The sequence below is a fragment of the Lampetra fluviatilis genome, chromosome 30 (genome assembly GCF_964198595.1).
Source record: "Lampetra fluviatilis chromosome 30, kcLamFluv1.1, whole genome shotgun sequence".
NCBI lineage: Eukaryota > Metazoa > Chordata > Hyperoartia > Petromyzontiformes > Petromyzontidae > Lampetra > Lampetra fluviatilis.
This window is the reverse complement of record NC_136304.1, coordinates 11,572,253-11,593,398: the sequence shown is the minus strand read 5'-3', so window position 1 is coordinate 11,593,398 and position 21,146 is coordinate 11,572,253. Positions and strand designations below refer to the sequence as shown.

At 46.8% G+C, this 21,146-nt stretch overlaps 1 protein-coding gene across 3 annotated transcripts in view; it reads left to right on the top strand.

Moving 5' to 3' along the window:
* GPHN (gephyrin) overlaps positions 1–21,146 on the top strand; it is a 69,786-nt gene that overhangs the window by 25,958 nt on the left and 22,682 nt on the right. Inside the window, exons 7-17 of one of the 3 annotated variants that reach the window (XM_078870621.1) lie at positions 1,751–2,023; positions 3,845–3,925; positions 4,853–4,987; positions 11,783–11,825; positions 12,923–13,060; positions 15,109–15,126; positions 16,946–17,041; positions 17,300–17,355; positions 17,839–17,958; positions 19,490–19,548; positions 20,359–20,512. In XM_078870621.1, the coding sequence (XP_078726747.1) occupies positions 1,751–2,023; positions 3,845–3,925; positions 4,853–4,987; positions 11,783–11,825; positions 12,923–13,060; positions 15,109–15,126; positions 16,946–17,041; positions 17,300–17,355; positions 17,839–17,958; positions 19,490–19,548; positions 20,359–20,512 (1,173 nt within the window). Of the gene's footprint in view, positions 1–1,750; positions 2,024–3,844; positions 3,926–4,852; positions 4,997–11,782; positions 11,826–12,922; positions 13,061–15,108; positions 15,127–16,945; positions 17,042–17,299; positions 17,356–17,838; positions 17,959–19,489; positions 19,549–20,358; positions 20,513–21,146 lie in introns of all 3 variants that reach the window. The other 2 variants (XM_078870619.1, XM_078870622.1) reach the window with 2 other exon arrangements.

Here is a 21,146-nt window from a genome sequence, read left to right as displayed (position 1 = left end):
ATGGGCACGTTGCGCATCGCATCGGTCGGCCGCACGATTTGTTCAGTCAGCTTTTGTCGTTGGAAATGGATTTAATATCAATAATGTTTGTGCATTTTTTTTTTTTGGAACACGTTTTTTTACTGTAATTTCTAATGTACTCGATTGTTTTTTTTGCTCTGATTTCTGTGTTTGTTTCGTTTCTGTGTTTACATCATTTGATTTTGTCGTTTTGGTAAGCCAGGCCACTCTTGAAAATGGGAATATCTTTGTCTCTTGAGTTCTCACCTGGTTAAACTAAATACATTTCACTCTTGAACTTTAATATTTTTGGCTGCATGAAAGCCCCACAAGAAGGGGTGCTGGGTACACAGGTGCCCTGATGTGTAGCGTGGGCTGAAAAGATAAAACATGGATATTTTATGAGCGTGATGCTGACGCTGATGAAAGGCAGGCAAACCCCGATGAGAATGCCAGTTGGATCCGAGCTCCACCGTCGGCTCTGCCCAGTGCCCCCACCTCTGAAGAGCCCTCTGAATGCCGATTGAGTTGTGAAAAGATTGATTTGAGCAGCGTTTTCACCGGAATAATTTGTCCCCACAAATTCAATCCACACCGTGAGTGGGGCGGACCCCTCAGGTGATGAGCTGGTCTGTGACGGAAGCATTGATTGACAAGTTGCTCAAGGTTTTTTCGCTTTGACACTTCCATTTTCTCAAACCCGCTACACCACAGGCAGCCACGTACGATTTGAGAATATGTTGCATACAGTAGAACATTTGAATTGCTTAAACATGGAACACTCTCCCAGACTTAACTTATTCCCATCTTTAGTTTAGACTTGCACAACATTTGCAACCACTACAGCGAGGGAACATTCTATATTTACCGTTGGTGTGTATCATCTAATTATGTATTAATTAATGTTTTTGGGTGTGGTTTTCGTTACATTATATCACTCGTATATTACTTCTAGGCATCTGTGAAAGGAGATTTGAAGCTCACCGGCCTTCTCCAGGATAAATAAAGATTCTGATTCTGTACGAATGCACACCATATGAGGGAGATGTAATGCACGTAAACGTGTCGTGACGCGTTTGCAATGTGCGTGTCTATCGGCACCCTGGACTCCCTTGCAAATGAGATGCGTCCATCTCGAGGGATTGTCCGGTGGAATTTTTTATTTATTAAATAAAAACAGCTGGTCATGTCTTTCAAAATAATACAAATAAAACTCAAAATGAGACCTTTTGAAACTAACCACAAAACCACAAAATGGCAAGACGCATTTTCCTCATCGTCGTATGAATACAATTTTTACTTGGCGTGTGATGTGACCCTTTCCTGTTCTGAGACGAGTTTCAGGGTGGGTGTCCCGTTCACCTCTGGAACGAGCAAGTGGCTCGGCGTAAATTTTATCTGGAGAGGCGTAGCGCCGTTGTTTTTATAAGACATTGTACTCACCGCAAAGAACTGTGGCGACACGACCGCACTCTAAGATAGCTGGTGCAAAACTGTGCCACACTCCCTCCCCGCATGGCCTTGTGGGAGCCTCAGTACCGATACAATTATTTTATTTTTTCTTCTGATTTTATTCTGATGACGGACGCATACACAGACGTCATCGGAAAGGAACCGGAAGAAAAACTGATGCCCTAAACGTGCGTTATCGGAACGGGAAACGGGTTAACGGTGGTTGTTTGAGCCGTGCGATTTACTCGCCGGATGTGCCCCCCCCCCCCGTGATGTTGTTCGACGACGCGCTCGACAGGAGTGCTTCCAGTTCATCCTGCCGGCTCTGCCGCACGCCGTCGACCTGCTGCGCGACGCGATGGTGAAGGGCAAGGGGTCGCATCCCGAGCTGGACAACCTGCCGTCACCGCCTCCTCCTCCCACCCCACCTCCCGGCCTCCCCGGCCAGCGCTTCACCGTGGACCGGGGCATCCAGTGCGAGGACGAGGAGGAGGGGAAGAAGGACAGCGGTGTCTCCTCGACCGAGGACAGCTCTTCCTCGCAGAACACCTCGTCAGTCATCACCGGCAAGGTTCGCTCCGTGCGATCGTACAATGCACGTGTTTTGAACTTCTTCCGCGCCGTACGGAGCCAACCGTGCGAATCAGTGGTGCGGAGGAAGGACAACAAACTGAACACAAAAAGCAGTTCTGAAGAAATTAGTTTTCGATATAGATTTAAAAGTGCATGTTTCCAGTGGCTTCCTAACATAGGATGGAAGAGCGTTCCAGATGGCTGCAGAAGCGCATCTGAAATCGCGCAATGCGGTGGCCGTCTTTATTCGACAGCCAGCCAAAAGCTGCTGCCAGGATGACCAGAGTTCACGTGATGGTTTGTGCTCCTTAACGAGATCAGCAAGCTGTTTGCTTCATTTGTGGCGAGCACTTGTCATGTATTCGTTCGGAAACACGAACACCGATTGTGAAGAGGCTGGGTGGCACGTGAGCGGGGTGGGTGAGGGCCAATTTTGTCAAACGACGAGCATCGGAGCGGTCTTCACGAGTGCGGAGACCAAGGGAAAGGCCAAACGAGTAGATGGCGGGAGACTATCGGGGCATATCTTGGAGATGGCGGCGTGTCTCCCGTGCGGCAGCCGCAGTGTCTTGCAGAGGGTATAAAGCCTTGGTGAGGTGATGGTGGCGTTATGATGACATCATGATCTTGAGATCTTGGCCATCCAGAGCTCAAAAGGACGTACAAACAATGGTTTTGATCTTACAATGCCAAAATAGTTCAACTCTTCTTGGGGCACATTAAATATGCTCCTTAGTGTGTGGATAAAAAAAGTCATTTGAAAGGGGGGCTTCGAAGTAGTTCTGTGATATCTACTTCCATTGAGCTGTTCTCTAACACACGCGGTGATGCAGTGCTCCGCGAGAGTTCTAAATGGCCGCTATCTAGTGACAAGATGTCAAGAGCCCAATCGGAATAAAATAAAAAACACAGCGCGAAAGAAAAAGCGACCCTAAGCGTATAAACAAACAGGTGGCTTCGGGGTCTACTGCCGTGTTTGGGTGCTCAACCATCACTGCTGAGTGGTGCCAGGGTCCAGCGGAGAAGGTCTGTGGTATGGTGCAGGGCTGCAGCGATCCAACACCACAATTAATCAAGAATGGAATCTTTTTCGTTTCATCTGTTTTGTATAGTTTTGTCACGTGTAGTTTTATTGCCTTCCCTTAGCCTAACGGCACTCCAGGTGAGCGTGTGTGCTCGCCTCTTCCCTGCTGCAGTAGGTGGGTGATAAGCCGCATAATGAATCTACAGCGGTGAGATGTACGACTCACTGTGAGGTGAATATACAGAATTTGCTGTGGTAAGGACCTGTAGAATCTGCTGTGGTTTGAATATGTAGATTTAGCGGCATGCGTCGATTGGAATCCAGTAAGTTAAAATCAGAAAATTAATTGTGGTGTGAAGCTGTGTAATTTTTTTAATTGGTGTGAATATATAGATTCTAACGCACACTCATGAAATGCGTCATTGTGGAGAATATAAGTAACAAATTAAATGAGCAGACCATCCACCTCCTTTACATATCTGATATTATGTGCCCCCAGGATCCTTGGAGAGATAGATATGGAAAGAATGCGTATTGCTTGCATACTTAATTCGTTAATCACCAGCAGTCTTGACAAACCTTTACTGTCATATAAAACTGCCTGCTTCAAATGTGAGAAATTATATCACTCATATTACAGCATAACTGCGACCTCTCCATTTGTTAGCGTGTTTACTTGACCCTGACGGTGAGTAGGTTGGGTAGAACGTGGATATTTCTTGTCGATGTGTTCAGTGTCCCATTGGTGTTTTACCCGGTGTCCTCTTCTGCCCATTTCCCCCTAATGCTCTGAAGGTCCCCCTGAAGGCGCGGAGTGACGTTGCCCCGTTCTTCTGGGGCGTCGAACAGCCGTCGGGTTGTGCCGTCCGCAAACAGGTCCACGTCGTTCGTTAAAAACATCATTCCTCAGCCAAAGCAACGCGAGCACTGACGACGCAACTACAGTACAAAACTCCTCCACGCAGTGTACACGTCATATTTAAGATATCTCGGTCAACTATATAGTCACCAGATCTCGGCACAAATCGATTTCTGCCACCAAAACGCAGATGTCAGTTCCCGGACTTGAACGGGTCAAAGCCGGACGGGTGGTAAACGGGAGCTCGGTGGCGCGGGGAGGTCAGGGTCTGCGCGTCTCTCTGTGCGGTTCCCTTGGAGTTGCCCAGCGGTCGAGTTTAGCGGAGGGGTTGTGCGTGACGGGGAAGCGGCGAAGATTGCGGTGCGCTGCTCACCGTGCCGTGCGATACGCGCAGTCTGCTCGTAAGGGGCATTAATTTTGCAGGGAATGTCGGCAGCGGGACGGGACGCCATCTCAAACCAGCCAAACGGCTTAGCAAGCAGAGCGAGCAGCTCGAAATCAGAAAGGCTGCGAGTTCAAATCCTGGTTGATGATTCACTCAGCCCCTCATCCCTCCAGTGTCGATAAAATCAGTACCGATTTGTGGGGAAGTCAAAAGTGGTTGTCCGTTGGATAGACTCGCCCCTGCCACTGCAATCAGGAATTTCCCCCACCTATTGGATCGAAGCTATGATTTCCTCATTAGAGTACCTTGCTTGTTGCTTAACAACAACAGTCATTGGCGCCTTGAAGGCTTTTACTCATGACAATTTAATTTGTTTGGCTATTTCGGATGGTGGAGGGATTTACGACAAAGGAGATTGTGCCCATGTCACTATGTGGCCTAACCAGAAAAAAAATCTATTACGAATGATATTGGACGCTAAAACTCCCTGTTAAAGGAGATGGATTTTCTTCAGTTTGTCTTTGATAGTGACCATTTCTGTGTGTGGCGCCGTGCACAGATCCCCGAGTCCATCATCTCAAGAGGGGTCCAGGTGTTTCCCAGGGACAGTGCGTCGCTGAGCACAACCCCGTCTGAGTCCCCGCGCGCTCACTCCACCTCGCGCCTCTCCACCGCTTCCTGTCCCACCCCCAAAGTAAGCCTGGTAATGTCCATTACTCTTCATTTCCGCATGCAGCATACACGACGGTGGAATTTGTCCCTGTAGCGGTGCGGTATCGCCACCTCGTAGTGCTGCAGCGGAGACCCATGCTCACCGCCGCGTCCTATCTACGGAACGAGCGTCACTTTGAGCTTCTGACGTCCCGGGGAGTGGCGCCGGTTTGTGCGCGAGTGGGGAGTGTTGGGAGACGAGCCGGCACGGTGTACCGTCGTGCGTCGGCACATTTAAAATTTATGGGAAATCAGGAGATGACTTAAGCGGAAACTAAGGGCCAGTGCACGTGTCTCTGCATTGACACCGAGATCTTGGCGATAGATGGATGGGGAGTGACTTGCATTGCTAAATGCAGAGCTGAGTTTAACACCAGGTGCTGCAGCCTGTGAAAAGGTGTTTGTACGGTGTCCACGGTGCATCGTAGCGCTCCCTCATCCCTCCTCACACGCTCACCGCGACACGTCGCCACTCTCTCCACAATGTATGTCCCCCCTGCTTCCAAACGGTATCTTGAGATATGTTCGCAGTTTGATATTTTATAGGTTGGAATATCATGTTGTACGTGCTGGCGAATACCACTTACATGTGTGTACACATCGGGTAATATATCAACGTGCGCGGATGTACGTATTGTGCGTACATGCATGTATGTTGTGTGTACATGTTCTCATGTGTGTGCAATATAAGTGTCGTCTGTAACGGAGGCATTGGAATTGCATCTCAGAACGCTGTAGAATTTGTAACGCGCGCAGTTTACGCGCGGAGGTGCGGGTAACCTGGAGGCAGATGGGACGTAGGGCAGACGCCGAAGATCTGCGGTCCTATATCGGGCTTGTTTGGCCAACTCCGCGAATCAGTATTTATACATGTGGGGAGAAAACCGGAGTACCCAGAGAAAACCATGTGTGGTGGGAGGGATGTGGGAGGTGGAGGTAATATTCAACCCACGTACAGATGGAAATTAACCCACTTGCTGTACTGCCTTAACCCGGAAATCCAGTAGATGGCGACCTTGACACGCGTGGGTAGTTTTTACAAACGTACGTGACCCACCAACCCTCGGCTCCACAGTGCTGGATCACAGCCGTGGAGCACAGCAATGAGCGCACGAGATGGGGCAAGGCACCTCCCTGCCACACGCAGCACCAAGCAGAGCGCTCCTCTTAACTTGGCCATAAAGCAGAGCAGACAGGGATTAGAGCGCGAGTGGTGGAAGCATTAATTATTGAAGTCAAAGTGAGCAACGTGTGCACTTTTTAGTTTTAAGTGTTTGGTTATTTTGGGGTTCTTCCGTGGTTTTAGTTCGTGGTCAGGTGCGCTTGGCTAGGGACCTTTTGGCTTCCAGTTGCATGCAGCAGAGCCAAGATGCAGTGCAGATGTCCAGATGCTGTTGCTTCCATGGCCAAGTTAAACCTCTTCCTCATGTCCATCACCCGTTTTTAACAGATTATTATTTGGAATTCACGAAAAAAATGAAAGCCATTAAAATCCATAAAACTTATTATGGGTAAGGAAAGATCTCACCAAAGGGATGCTTCTCCTGCCCTCGGGAGGAGGATCTAAAATAGCTCTAGAGTCACGCAATCAGACAGCAGGGAAGAGAGTGAGGGGTCGGGGAAAGCGGTTCAACCCCTGCAAGCAGGCTCGCTCTCTGTGCAGAACAGGTCAGCGTGGGCATCGTTGGGGCCTCCTGAGCAGCTAACCCAGGGGTCGGTGGCAAGCAGAATAACAAGAAGAGGCATTTATTTTCGAATTCAGTAAAACAAAAAGACTCAATACTTCAAAAGCCGCAGTGCGTGTAAATAAGAGACGCTGGGTCCGTAATAAATAACTGTCACGAAGCAGTCGTTTTAAAGAGCTGCTTAGCGGCTCCGGTGCCGCAGGGTGCCGTCCCCCTGGGTCTAACCCAAGGGAACTGGCACGTGGACCTGGCAGCGACTTAGAAGGCCTCAGGATTTGCCGTCGAAATGCCCGGAGGTGAAATCACTGGTTGGAGAGGCATCACCTTGGCGAGATCTTTCTTTACCCATAATTGTTTCGTTATTGAGTCTAAATGCCAACTCCCGCAGTGAGTGTTTTTTAAAGGAAGGGTGTTGCAGAATAATATAGAAGGGAATTCATGGCTTGCTTTTTTTTTTAAAAACCTGAGGTAACAGCTTCTGATGCTGTTATGAACAACGTTGATTCAAGCATTTCTCTCTGCTTGACCCCTTCTAAAAAGAAAACCCGGGAACTATCAAAATAAAAATGTAGGTTGCATTTCCTTATTCTGTATGATTTTTTTTTTGTAAAAGGATTGCGGACGTATTCTCCGCTTTGATCAAAGAAAATCATTCAAATTTTTCATATTATGTACAGTGCTTTTTTAACACTTGAGCATCTCAAAGCGCCCTTTCATCACCATCTCATCTCACACGTTCGATGGGCACCCCCGCGGCAGCCGTCCCTGTGCATCATAAAGTGACTCGGCACAAGTCTGCAAGGATGGGGCAAATGATTACGAGGTGTCATTCCAGGTGAGTTAATTAAGAAGCGACGTTCGTCGAGTGAAGATGTCAAACCTGCCGCCATTGTTGCTGCACAGCTGCCGTTCTCCTGTCGTGTCTCTGCAGGTCTAATGGAAGCGTTCCCTACGTAGCTCTCCCCTTGCTGGCTCTTCACCATGTGTCCGATGATCAACCCACTCCATCCTCCATGATGCCCAGCGCACAGGGCGTGTTTCCAAGTGTGTCTTCCCCTTCTCGTGTGCTCTCGCTTCTTGTTGTTGTTCATCCGCCTGTTGGGGACGGTGTAATTGTTTCCATTCCCCAGGTCATCGTGTAACATTTTCCACAGCCATCCCCTCTATCGCCTTCATCACCTTCGTGTGCAGACAGTGGTTGAAATAGATAGGTAGAAGTGCCAGAATGGAATCCATTCGTCCGGCTGTCCGGGTTCACCGCCGTTTCCCCTCCGTGGAAACGTCGTAGTGAAGGAATCGGAACCATTATCAGAAGTGTGGGGTGTGTGGAGAAGTGCCGGTGTCGTGTACCCTTGTATTGTATACTGGGACATTTACACCACTCTGTACGGTAAAACCTCTAAGTTGGACTCATTGAGGGGACACCCTTTCTGATTATAGGCGATATCCGGCATATTGCAAATCATACGATAAAATTTGTTTTAATGAAGCTGTTTTTTTTGTATTCGTTTGTGTTTATGTTGAATGTTTATATTATGATGGTGACAATAGCAATGTACTGGAAATATAAAACATTTCTACTAAAAATGCTACATTCGAAACAATGCAACCTCTTCAACCCTGTTCAGTCCGTACCTTGCCCACCTGTGAGTCCTTGCAACCTCTGCAACTCAGCTCAGTCTGTACCTTGCCCACCTGTGAGTCCTTGCAACCTCTGCAACTCGGCTCCGTCTCTGTCCGAGTCCCCGTAAGCCCTGCGAATGTCTGAAACTTTGCCTGGTCCGTGCCTGCTGGTGACCTTGTGAGCTCTGCAACCTCTGCGACGTTGCTCGGCAGCGTGTCCGAGATCATTCACTCGGGTGACCAGAGCAATTGCGCTCGGCACCGTGTCCAATGTCTGCGAGCCTGTGTTCCAGATCACGGATCGGCGAACTGTAGACTTTCTTTCACTTCTCTTGACCTGGTTGGTCGATGGCCAGTGGTAGGAAACCCTATGATAAAAAATAAGAATAGGTTTTCGCCTTTCTTGCAATGAAACAGGTCTTAATATGTTCAAACACCAAATAGATCCATCTTGCAAGGAATCAAGTCTGCATTAACCACACGTACTTGTGGTGAACATGCAAACAAGCATGCTCTGATAAATAATATATGGGCATTGTCTTTGAAGCAGCTTGGCCTACACCAGAGACAGCCTTCGTGCCATGGCCTGGTCTCACCACCAGTGTCAGAGCAGAGAACGCCAAGAGGCAACAAGTATAAAGGTCCCATGATATGTCGGAAACCCGATTGCTCTTATTTTCCTTCTATTAATCTTTTATTCCTGAGACTCGTTTGACCAATAAACTCATAGTCCCATTGTTTCCTCTAGCTTTAGACTGTGGCCAGGGTTAACTGAAACTAAGTATTGGAATTTATCAGAAGGGCCTATCCGTTGTTTAGATTGATCCTTTGAATTTGCCCTGAATGTTTAACTCTGTGCTATGGATCTCATTTAATTTAAATTTATGTTGATGACTCCGAATAGGCGTGTTGATCTGGTTAAACCTTAAATAAAAATGCTTTAGACTGCATCTAGCCTGGAGTTTGCCTATTTGACCTCTGCTTCTAGTAGTTTAAGGATCTTAAGAACCACTTCTCTTTGCGTTGCTTTGTGAACTCAAGCGTTGCGTTGCCTTGTTCCTTCTCGTGCACCTTTTCTTGGGAACCTAAATATTTTAATACATCTGTTACCCCTGAACAAATTCCGTCTAGACTTTGCGAAATTGCTTATATTTTAATCATCGTGGTGGCAATTTATGATTTGAAGTTGGAACTTTAAACATAAGACAAGGTGTCTTATGTATGTTTGTATGTATGTTGAACTTCCTTCACACCGTAGGTAGCCAACCGTGCTAATCGGAGGTGCAGATTCTTAGGTGTAGAGATGCCCACGTGTCTGTCAGCACCCGTGGAACCCCTGTCAGGGAAATTTGAGTTTGGGCCTTTCGGAGGCTCTCCCAAGAGTGCCTTGAAGAGGCGTTAGCCTGAACCAACCCTCACTTATACAAACATTACTTCTCAGTGATTTTATTTATTAATATCGAATGCATATTTACTTTTGTAAAACCGCGGCAATGGTTTATAATGTAATCGTGCGTTTAGAGGTTGTGCATTAAGATGCGCGTTGTCAATTGAGATTTGTAAATAAATATGGTTAGGACTATGACGTATTCCCTTAACTATTTACCATTATTGTTCCTATCGTAAACTCGGCACTATAAAAGCGTGCAAAATAAATCACCTGAATGTTAAACCCCTCATGGTATTTAAAGACAGTTCAAATAAACTGCCTGAATTTTCAGTCACTTTTAGAAAACGATGAACTAGAATTTGCCTTGGCATTTCTCTACTCATCAGGCAACACGATGGCAATGACCACCAGGATGACCAGGGGCAATCACAGTCTTCTCTCTCAGTGTGGGGCGAGTTTATTAGAACCTCCTTGAACAGTAGCGTCAGCAAAATAATAAGTGTATGACGGCCGTCACAGTGAGGAGTTATTCCCTATCCAGAACGTGGACACTCCTCGTAGTTTGTTGTCCACCCAGCCTCCAGGCCTGCTGAATACTCCACCACTCGTCCTCTCCACCACTCGGCGACTCAAATCTCCTTTCTCTTCCCGTGCTCTCTATCCCACGCTCAGTCCCGCCAACCTCCCCCTCCTCTCTCCTTGCCGGCACTCTCTCTGCACGCCGTGGTCGCGGTGGCCTCGCGTCGCTCCCCCCGGGACCCCCACCTCCCGCCTGCGGTCGCTTCTGCCCTTGACCCTGCCGTCTCCTGCGTGACCCCACCCGTCGTTATCCAACCCGCGTTGACCATTGGTCCATTATGCCATACGCCACATGGGCTATCCAGTGCCCTCCCTCTCCATCTCCTGTCAACCATGGCTCATTGCCATGCCAACTTATAAGGTTGCGCTCATTACACACAAAGTGCTCACCACAAACGAACCACAATTACTTGCTGATCTCGTCAAGGAGCATAAAACATCGCCCAAACTTCGGTCATCCTCGCAGCAGCCGCTTTTTGGCTAACTATCGAACAAAGATGGTCACCGCATCGCCGTGCTTTCAGAAGTCCTTCTGCAGCCGTCTGGAATACTCTTCCTTCTAATACCACTGGAGCTATGCACTTTTAACTCGTCTAGATTGACAAAGTCATTTCTTTAGAACTGCTTGTTGTGTTTTAGTTTGTTGTCCTCCTCCCACACGGTTGGCTACGTACGGTGCGAAAGAAGTTCAACGTACGTACATCTCCTGCCAGTTCACCCCTGGCCCGCCTATTCTACCTCTGCCTCCCCGCCCGCCCACGGCTGTCTACAAGGCTGTCCGACTGCTTTGGGTCCTGACTATGCCAATTCATAACACTCCCTGCCCAAACTGAAACGTTAGAATTTAGTAAGATATTTTCCCATTCATACTCAAATGTTAGCAAGGGGCAATTGAAATATTTTGGAAGAGATGTGATCGTGACCCAATACACTTTACAATTCATTGTTAAATGTACTTTAAAAATATGAATTGGTAGCTTAAGTTTTGGAAAATTCACCAATATATTTTCCCACTGCATTTACCCTTTAATCAACTAATGTACGTTTGACTTCTCATCACAGGCATTGTAAATCTATTTTTCATTACTATTGTAATGCTGTGAGAACTGGGTTTTGAGATATTGTAGAAATTTGACATCGTATTAATAATTATATTTTGTGTGTATGTTGAGTTAAACACACGTATGCAATACGATCTACAATCACAGATCAGTGCAAAGTAACATCACAGTCACCAGTGCACCGACAGACACTATTAACTGGATAATGCCTCGAGTAGCCACGAGGCTACTACCGGTACAGGCATTGGTTATTAACACTTTTTTAACACGATCTTGTTTATTGTTTCACAAAAAAAATCCATTTGAATAGGTTTTCATGAACCTTTCAGATATTTCAGTGTAGGGAACATTATGCTGTGTCGTGACAAGGTCAGTTTAGACGTTGGATATGAATGCATTTTAATGAAACGTCACCAATATTTAGCTGTGTTCCGTTTCAGGTCCAGTCACGTTGCAGCAGCAAGGAAAATATTCTGAGGTCAAGTAAGTGTATGTATACTCTCTCTTTCTGGCTTTGCATGATACACAGCCGTAACAATTTCACGTGGCATAAAGGCGACGTGTGTTGAGATTGTGTAATGAAATCGCTTAACACAGCACGGCGTTGACGTGTATCATGTGGAGATTGCTACGCGAGGTATTTATACGTAGTGTTCTATGCTGTGTGAGGTAGGCAGTGTTGTACAATGTGGAGATTGTTGTGTGGGGTAGAGGCAGTGTTGTACAACGTGGAGATTGTTGTGGGGTAGGCAGTGTTGTAGAATGTGGAGATTGTTGTGTGGGCTAGGCAGTGTTGTACAACGTGGAGATTGTTGTGTGGGCTAGGCAGTGTTGTACAACGTGGAGATTGTTGTGTGGGCTAGGCAGTGTTGTACAACGTGGAGATTGTTGTGTGGGCTAGGCAGTGTTGTACAACGTGGAGATTGTTGTGTGAGGGGTAGGCAATGTTGTACAACGTAGAGATTGCTGTGTGGTAGGCAGTGTTGTACAACGTGGAGATTGTTGTGGGGTAGGCAGTGTTGTACAACGTGGAGATTGTTGTGTGAGGGGTAGGCAGTGTTGTACAACGTGGAGATTGTTGTGGGGTAGGCAGTGTTGTACAACGTGGAGATTGTTGTGGGGTAGGCAGTGTTGTACAACGTGGAGATTGCTACATGAGGTATTTATACATAGTGTTCTATGCTGTGTGAGGTAGGCAGTGTTGTAGAATGTGGAGATTGCTATGTGAGGTAGGCAGTGTTGTACAACGTGGAGATTGCTACATGAGGTATTTATACATAGTGTTATATGCTGTGTGAGGTAGGCAGTGTTGTAGAATGTGGAGATTGCTATGTGAGGTAGGCAGTGTTGTACAACGTGGAGATTGCTACGTGAGGTATTTTTACATGGTGTTCTATGCTGTGTGAGGTAGGCAGTGTTGTAGAATGTGGAGATTGTTGTGGGGGGTAGGCAGTGTTGTACAACGTGGAGATTGCTACATGAGGTATTTATACATAGTGTTCTATGTTGTGTGAGGTAGGCAGTGTTGTAAAATGTGGAGATTGCTATGTGAGGTAGGCAGTGTTGTGTGCTGTGCGCAGGCCATAGCGCAGTGGACATCACAAAGATGTCTCGAAGGTCTCGATCGTCCTCCTTCCCACTCACCTCGATGGACAAGGCCTTCATAACCGTGCTGGAGATGACTCCCGTTCTGGGCACTGAGATTGTCAACTACCGAGGTACATCCATCGCTCGCCCTTATAACAGTAGTCATTAAATACACATACACTGTGTACATTGGAGAGAATTTTCCAGCACATGGGTAGAGACTTTAACAGGGTTTTATTAAAGACACGATTCACCACAGAAAATTGAAGCAAAAGTTCAATTTGCTCATCCCGTATATACCCCAGCTGCCACTGTCACCCTTGTTGCCATGTGCCAAGAGCCATTTTAAAACTGCCGCTCATAAAATAGCCAATTAGTGACCGCTTTACAAACACCCAATTAGAGTCTCGCTCCGCACCCAATAAAACATCCACTTCCTCTGTCACGTGCTCAGAATTTGGCTGATGGGAGACTCCACACGCTAATATCGAATGGTAGAGTCACTATCCACTCATGCCCGATGCTAACCAACAGGAGGCTCTGCGCACGACAGCCAAAGGGCTGAACCGCTACGCCTCCCACTTGTCCAGTGCTCAACCAATGGGGACCAGGATGGGCCCGTGGACACTAGCCCGGCCTTGCACCCGGAACTTGAAGCACGGGAAACTCTGGGTCGCGATGAGAACCTCGACGAAGAAGACTGGCCCCCGGGGGACCTCTGGGACGTAGGGGGTGACAAGCCACCCAAAGCTGGAGGTGGAAGAGGTTACAACCATAGCCGGGGGAGACCAATGGAGATGTCGAGGCCGAGAAATCATTGGGAGGACCTGGGGGACTTGACAATCTTCCCGAGGAGATGTCAGATGGGAAGACATCCCCTACCTACGGAGAACAGAAAAAAAACCCTTGGACTCCGCCAGTAATGGCGGAAACTGGAGAGTATCATGCCTGGGGATTTCCTTGCCCTACCAGAACAATGGCCCCATTGAAGGAAACCCAGGGTGGACTACAAGACGCTCGTCAAATTAGGGAGGGGCGACCGCCACAATGTCAGGGCTCCGATGGACGAGACAGGGTCAGCAGACCTGGATGCTTGTGAGGGGTACTATATATGTATGTGTGTGTGGAACTTCTTTCTCACCATACGCAGCCAACCGTGCTAATGAAAAGTTCAGGGGAAGGACAGCAAATGGTGATGTGAGGGTGCTATAGGATTTTGGATTAAGTGGGGTAGGGCGGTCCACTCTGAGTGGCCGCCTGGGCCTCAGGAGATACAGGGACATGGTGACACACAGAGAGACAGAGGGAGACACGAAGGCACGCAGGAAGATACAGGGGTACACAGAGACATACACAGAGACATAGGGAGACAGGGTGACAGTGATCTGGAGAATGATATACAAGCGGTCCCCGACTTACGAACTCCCGACTTCCGAAAACTCGCACTTACGAACCAGCTCCCATTAAATAAATTTTTTTCAACATTGACCTAAAATGCGAACTCGCACTTGTAAACTGAACCGCGGAACTATTTTGTTCAGCGGAGGAATCCTCTAGGAGTGAGTGTTGGTGCGTGTGTGCACGCGCGTCTGTGTGAAAGTAGTGTAGTGGTTAGCACTCTGCGCTACAAACCCGGCGACCCGAGTTCGATTCCCGCTCACGGCTAACACCAGTGACGGTTATCTGAACTGGTCTTGCGCCTCCCCTAGATCGACTCAGCCTCAAATGAGTACCTGGTGCGGTGTGTAAACATCACCACTGGGGAGACAAAGGCGACCAGATGTGGTGTTGGCCAACCACCCCCTTCGTGTGCCGTGCCGGCCTTCATAGGTGATCGCTAACAGCACAGTTTGTGAAGGTTATATGGGGGATCGTTGTCGTTGGTGTGTGTCTGTGTGTGTGTGCCCCCGTGTGTTTGTGTGTGGGGAGCGGTAGTGCAATGGGTAGTGCGCCAGTCAAAAGTGCTGCTGCGCACTCACCTCCTCGTGTGCCGTCCCGGCGACCTTCAGAGGTGCTGCTTGCTAAAAGCACAGTCTGTCACGGCTATGTGTGTGCGTGCGCATGTGCACGCACACACACGGGGGATCTTTGTCTTTGTGTCTCTGTGTGTGTGTGTGCGCGCGTGTGCTGTGTTTGTGTGTTATTGTGGTGACTCATTACGCCTCTTCCGACAAGCAAGCCAGCAGCAGGACACAAGGTAGGTGAAAATACAACTAATTTGTTTTCTATTTATGCTACTTTATTTTATTTAAATTACAATACAGTATGTATTATAATGGTGCATGAAAATGTACAATATTTATTTTTATTCATGAGTTTAACAATGATTACCTTTTTGTTGAACCGTAACACATTTCATAACACCGACCGTATGGCATTTAATATAGTACATTGTGTTCTGACTTACGAACCATTCGACTTACAAACGGGTCTTAGGAACTAATTGTGTTCGTAAGTCGAGGACTGCCAGTACTGGTATAACCAAAACAGATAAAAAGAAAGATCCCCCATATAGCCTTAACAGACTGTTGGGGCAAATGCTGTTAGCAAGCACCTATGAAGGCTGGAAACGGTACACGAGGGGGTGGGTGACCAGCATCATGCCCAACCGCCTTTGTCTCCCTAGTAGCGATGTTTACTACACACCGCACTAGGTACTCATTTGAGGCTGAGTCGACCTAGGGGAGGCCCAGGAACTGTTCAAATAATCGTCAGTGGCGTTGGCCATGAGCGGGAATTGAACTCGGGTCGTCAGGTTCATAGCGCAGCGCGCTAACCACTACACTGCCGCTCTCCATAAATGGTATAACAGATACAGGTGGAACAGACATAAAGTTGTAACAGAGAACAGTGACCAATGAGCCGCAGGATTACAAGTCGGACTCGACTTACCTTGTGACAGCGATCCAGAGGACCAGTGAAGAAGTGAGTCACAGGATTATACATCGAACTAGATTTAACTGAATTTTTATTTAAATCTGTTGTGACTGCAGGGATTCATATTCTTGGCTCTTTCGGTAAAAAGAACCAAGAATATAGATTTAACTGGTGACAGTAATCCCGAGCCACAACTCCGATTAGCACGGTTGACTACGAACAGAACAAAATAAGTTCAACATACGTTCATATAGTGAATCCTAGGATTATCAGTCTAACTCTGCGTACCTTGCAACCGTGGTCTAGTGCGACAGAGAGTGGTGAATTCCAGGAATATAAATACAAAGCCATCTATCTCTTGGTTATATTTCAGGCGTAATGGTAGACCCGATGCTGGGATATCTGGTTGTCAGGTGCTCTTCGCTACTGCATGCTTCCGGCGGCACTCCAGGGCCTGTTCTGCATGAGCCGTGCCCTTGCGCCCCAGGCGTCTTCTACTTGTCCTGTGCCCTGGCAACTCGTTATTCTCCAGAGCGAGCAACCACCAGGATCGGAGACTGGAACTCTTGAGGACTACTGGCACAGCGGGTGCACACGACGGTGCGGGCGTGTTGTTAGTGGAATATTGTTTTGTGATTGGTTTACACTGCTGCCCTGGCACTGACGCTCAACAAATGTAGCCGCGGTGTCTTTGGCGTTGTTAAAGAGAGGAACTTCCTGCAGCGGAGCTTCATCTCCGTAATTTCGTCCGGAGCAAGTGCCGGGAAGATCGTGCAGGTGGATGTGGCGGAATTGTACGGGGGGGGGGGTGGGGGCCGGAGGATCTACACCTCCCTCACACTTAACACGCTCGTGTCGTGAAAGTTACTGCAGTTACTTCGCACCTTGCACTACAAAAAAAGCATAGGAGAGGTTATTTGTGATGGGCTGTATACGCGGCTCACTCTAGACCGACTGTGGGATGTAGGAGGCTACTGAGCCCGTTGTAATTTTCCTTCACGCTATCCTTGCCCACAGCCTATGCAAGGATATGTTCATCTTAAAATGTTCCTCTTTAAAAAAAAAAATACTTCATATTTGTCCCAGATGTAATTTTAACGCCACACATATTTCAGTTGTTACCATTGGGGATGTTTCAGCAGATGGCTTCGGGCGAGTTTTGGCTCAAGACGTCTTTGCCAAGGACAACCTTCCTCCGTTTCCAGCGTCCATGAAGGACGGCTATGCCGTGAGAGGTTTGTGCGCCTCTGTGGCAATGATTGTGACATTTAAGTTGTGAAGAAAATGTTCTGAGAATAAACGTTTAAAAGAAATCCCCTAAAATGTATCTTAAAAGAACATTTAATTTAACATTTTTTTTGGATGAGTGTTACAATTGTGGCAACCCAAGGTTTCCTCGGATGTTGTAGCAAATGGAAATGAGTGAGTACACACCGATTAGCTCACTTTGAGGTAACGGTGTACATTTTTTTGCTGTCCGTGTCCCTTTTTAGCAGCGGATGGGCCAGGTGACCGCTTTGTTATTGGGGAATCGCATGCCGGTGAGCCGGTAAGCCCTCCACACTCACTACTCGTGTCAAAATACGGCGTCATTGATGATCGCATGGTGTGAGACAATAGTGGCCGCTCTATTGTCTAATGAGCATGTACAGTTGTTCAAAAGTTTAATGAGCATTTTAATTTGAATAGTGACAATCTCATGCAAATATCTGAGTAGGTTATAACAATGTTACCGGATTGTTTCTATATTTTGGCCCTTTAAAATACAGGAGACACATTTATATGGAGGGTGCAAAGGTGGTACTTTATTTGGCAATATTCCAGCTCTGAGGATTCATTATTTTGGTTAAATTGTTGCAGACTTTGCAGAACATTTAAAAGGTGGTGCCCTCTTTTGTAGATGGGCAAAGTGGCCCGTTGAAGTGACCTTGGAAGTAATTCTGCGCGTTCATCTTCCAAATGGCCCGGCACTACAAATTAAGCGGTCCTGTTGACAGTGTGTCCGCGTGTGTGTGTCATGCACCCTGGGCAGCCGAGCCAGACGGTGATGCCGGGGCAAGTGATGCGCGTGACGGTGGGGGCGCCCATCCCGTGCGGCGCCGACGCGGTGGTGCCCGTGGAGAACACGGAGCTCCTTAAGGAATCGGACGACGTGAGTGTTGTGAAGCACGCTCAGTCCACGGCTGGATGAAGGTCTCTGCGGGCCATCGCCACCTCCATGGTCTCGCGACGCAACAATCCGGCCAGTGGCCCCGCACGAAGCGACTTTCATCTCTCCGACTCGTAGGCGGACGTCCTCTCGGACGTGTGTTCCATTCCTTGGCTTGCACTGCGTTTTTATCATTCTTATTATTTACCATCATCCCTCCAGAGCATGATGTGTCTAAGGGCACTTTTCCTAATAGTTTGGATGATGTCATTAGCAGCATGTGTTCTCTCGCTGATCCAAGTGCTCCTCTTTTTGTCTCTCAATGTAATTCCAAGCATGATCATCTCCATGCTTCTTTGTGTACCTAACAATATTTGTTTTATAATGCAGCAATAATACAACACGTAATAATAAATGACAAAAATAAAATCCACACCCACTTTGGATGTGATATCTGAAGTTGGTTAGTGTTTATATTTGTATGATGTATAGAACTGTCACACTGTGCTGTTAATTACAGCAGTGTTGTTAATTACAGCACAGTGTCAACAGTGGCGAGATGTTAACTACCTCGCCTGGTATACAGGAGGTTGTGGGTTCGACCCTGGCACCTGTTGTATATTTGAAGTTTGCGGCGAATTGTAATGCAGCACCGTAATCCGAGTTAAGCTTGTTTAAGCGTCTTGACGAAGCAACCCGATATACTACATTGCAGTAGTCAAATAATGTAATGATTGGCGCTTCGGTAATCTGCCTACGAATTTAAATTGGAAGGCATTGCTTGTTTTTGTACAAGAAGATAACCTTACATATAATTGTTTTGATGACTTGATGAATATGCATATTAAAGGATAAGGCAGCATCAGTAATAAACCCTATGTATGTATATACAGTATTAATTCAATGTTTCTGTACATAAAACTTTGTTTTCCCAGTTGAATAGACATAATATACCAGTACCTTTATTTTAAAACATAACTACTTATACAGTGGGAGGAATCAAATTTGCCTATTCTGTTTTGTGTGTGTATATATATAGGTAATTGATTCTGAAACGTTTAGGTCCATTGAAAGAAAAGGCAAACCACTCCATCCTCTAGGATAAAAAATGGTCAAATTGTTGTTAATCTGAACCAATTGGCTAAATGACAGTCATGAGAATTAAAGGATCGGTTTGACTGTCGTGTGCCAATCTCACTCTCATGTGCAGAGCGAGTGGGAAAGTGCTGGACCGGTGTTCACTTGAAGGGATCTCGAAAGTAGCTCTGCAATATCCACTTCTGTGGGCCGATTTCTAAGGCCAAGGGGTTGCACTGCTCTCTTTGAGAGTTCCGAAACGGTACTTTGACTCGTGACGTCACTCCGGTAGCACAATTGGGATAAAATTGTGGAATGACGTAATTATTTATTTTTTAACTGAATCATGACCCTGAATCATGATACTTCATTGAATGGTGGATGGGTTTGGGGGGGGGATAATAATAATAAATGTATATCCACCATGCAGCGGTGTGCCTATGTATCTGATAAGCAGGGCACGGAGGAACTGGAGGTTCGGATATTAATTCAAGCCAGGCCAGGCCAAGATATCCGGTAAGTGAACTTACATTTAGAATTGAGATCGTTCTCCCTACATCTCTACAGCGTTGCTCACTACGATTGTGCACAGCAGAGTTAAACTAAACACTTCTGCCTTCACCCTGTGCGTGAACTGTAAAATTGTATTTGTCTCAGCTTCATCATCATCAGCAGTGGTTATCAGTCGATGCCAGATGAATGCCCCCCAAGCTGTCGCCGTCCCTTAGGGTCCTCGGATGCAACAATTTATTTAGCTCCGGCACATGATCCGATGTCATCGTTTCATCTCCTCGGTCGACGTAACCTCGGGCGTGTTCTCCCCCTTCGCTGCCGCTCTATTATTAGTCTCGACCGCTGGCCATCACCCCGTCTCGCGACGTGTCCAGCCCCAAGCTCTCTTACTTTATCAAACATTTTTATTTGCGTTAGTTTGTGAGTTGCTTACCTAGCGCTGTACTTTGCACTCCTATCGTGTTTGTTTGTACTGTTTGTTGTTGTAACGTTCTGACACTCCCCGACTGGACATCTGTGAAAAAGAGCTTCATAGCTCATCGGATTCCTCCGGCGTAAATAAATATTCTGATAAAATTTGATGTCATTCAACTCGCATGAACTGCCTACGCCAGTAAAATTCCAAGCGTGCACCTCTCCATACCTGCTCGTGCACTTTTCAGCTCTTGCCGTTACATTTTTTGTCCACGTTTTCTGATCCATATGTCTTGTCATGCGAAGGAGGTCCCCCATGCACATGTGTCCGTGCGTGATAAACGATCGACGCGCACACATGTGCAATGCGTGTGTCTCGCACTGCGTCGTAATGCGTAGGTCGATAGGCCACGATATCAAGCGTGGGGAGTGCGTGCTGGCCAAGGGGACCCACATGGGCCCCTCGGAGATCGGACTCCTGGCCACCATGGGCATCACAGAGGTGGAGGTGCACAAGTTCCCCATCGTCGCTGTCATGTCTACGGGAAATGAGGTCACCTGCATTCTCAAATCTTTCTTTTTTGCAAAATATATATTTCAAAAATTATGAATAGTTCCTCTTTGGTTCTTTCGGTAAAGTCACATATAAAGAGAAAATAATAAATAATTTTTTTTATTTTAAATAAGAAATTTAATTTATTATTTTCTCTTTATACGTGACTTTACCGAAATAACCAAAGAGTAATTCCTGTAGTCACGAAAGCTCCAAATTAAGTTTGAATATTAATAGTACCATCTAGCTCTCATTCAAAATGAAGAACAGGCGAGGTTACGGCTCATGAGCAGGCGCAACGTATATGATCGGTATTATAGCCAGCAGCTCCCAGCTCCACCAGAAATCACTTGACTTCACGTTTAAGGAACAGCGGGTCCGAAGAATTAAACTATGAACCTTGAAAATATTTTTTATTTTACAAGGTAAAACCCTCTGGGCTATAGAGCTCTTTTTCAGATGTGACCTGGTCACAAATGATAGTTCAATGAAGTAGCTTATGATGTGGAAACTTATAGCAACCAAATACTCTAATTGCCGGGTATGAACAGGACTCTTACATTTGGCAATCACTATTATACAACAACACGACATTATCCCTTCGGATCAGACCTTTGTAGAATTAGAAGCAGAA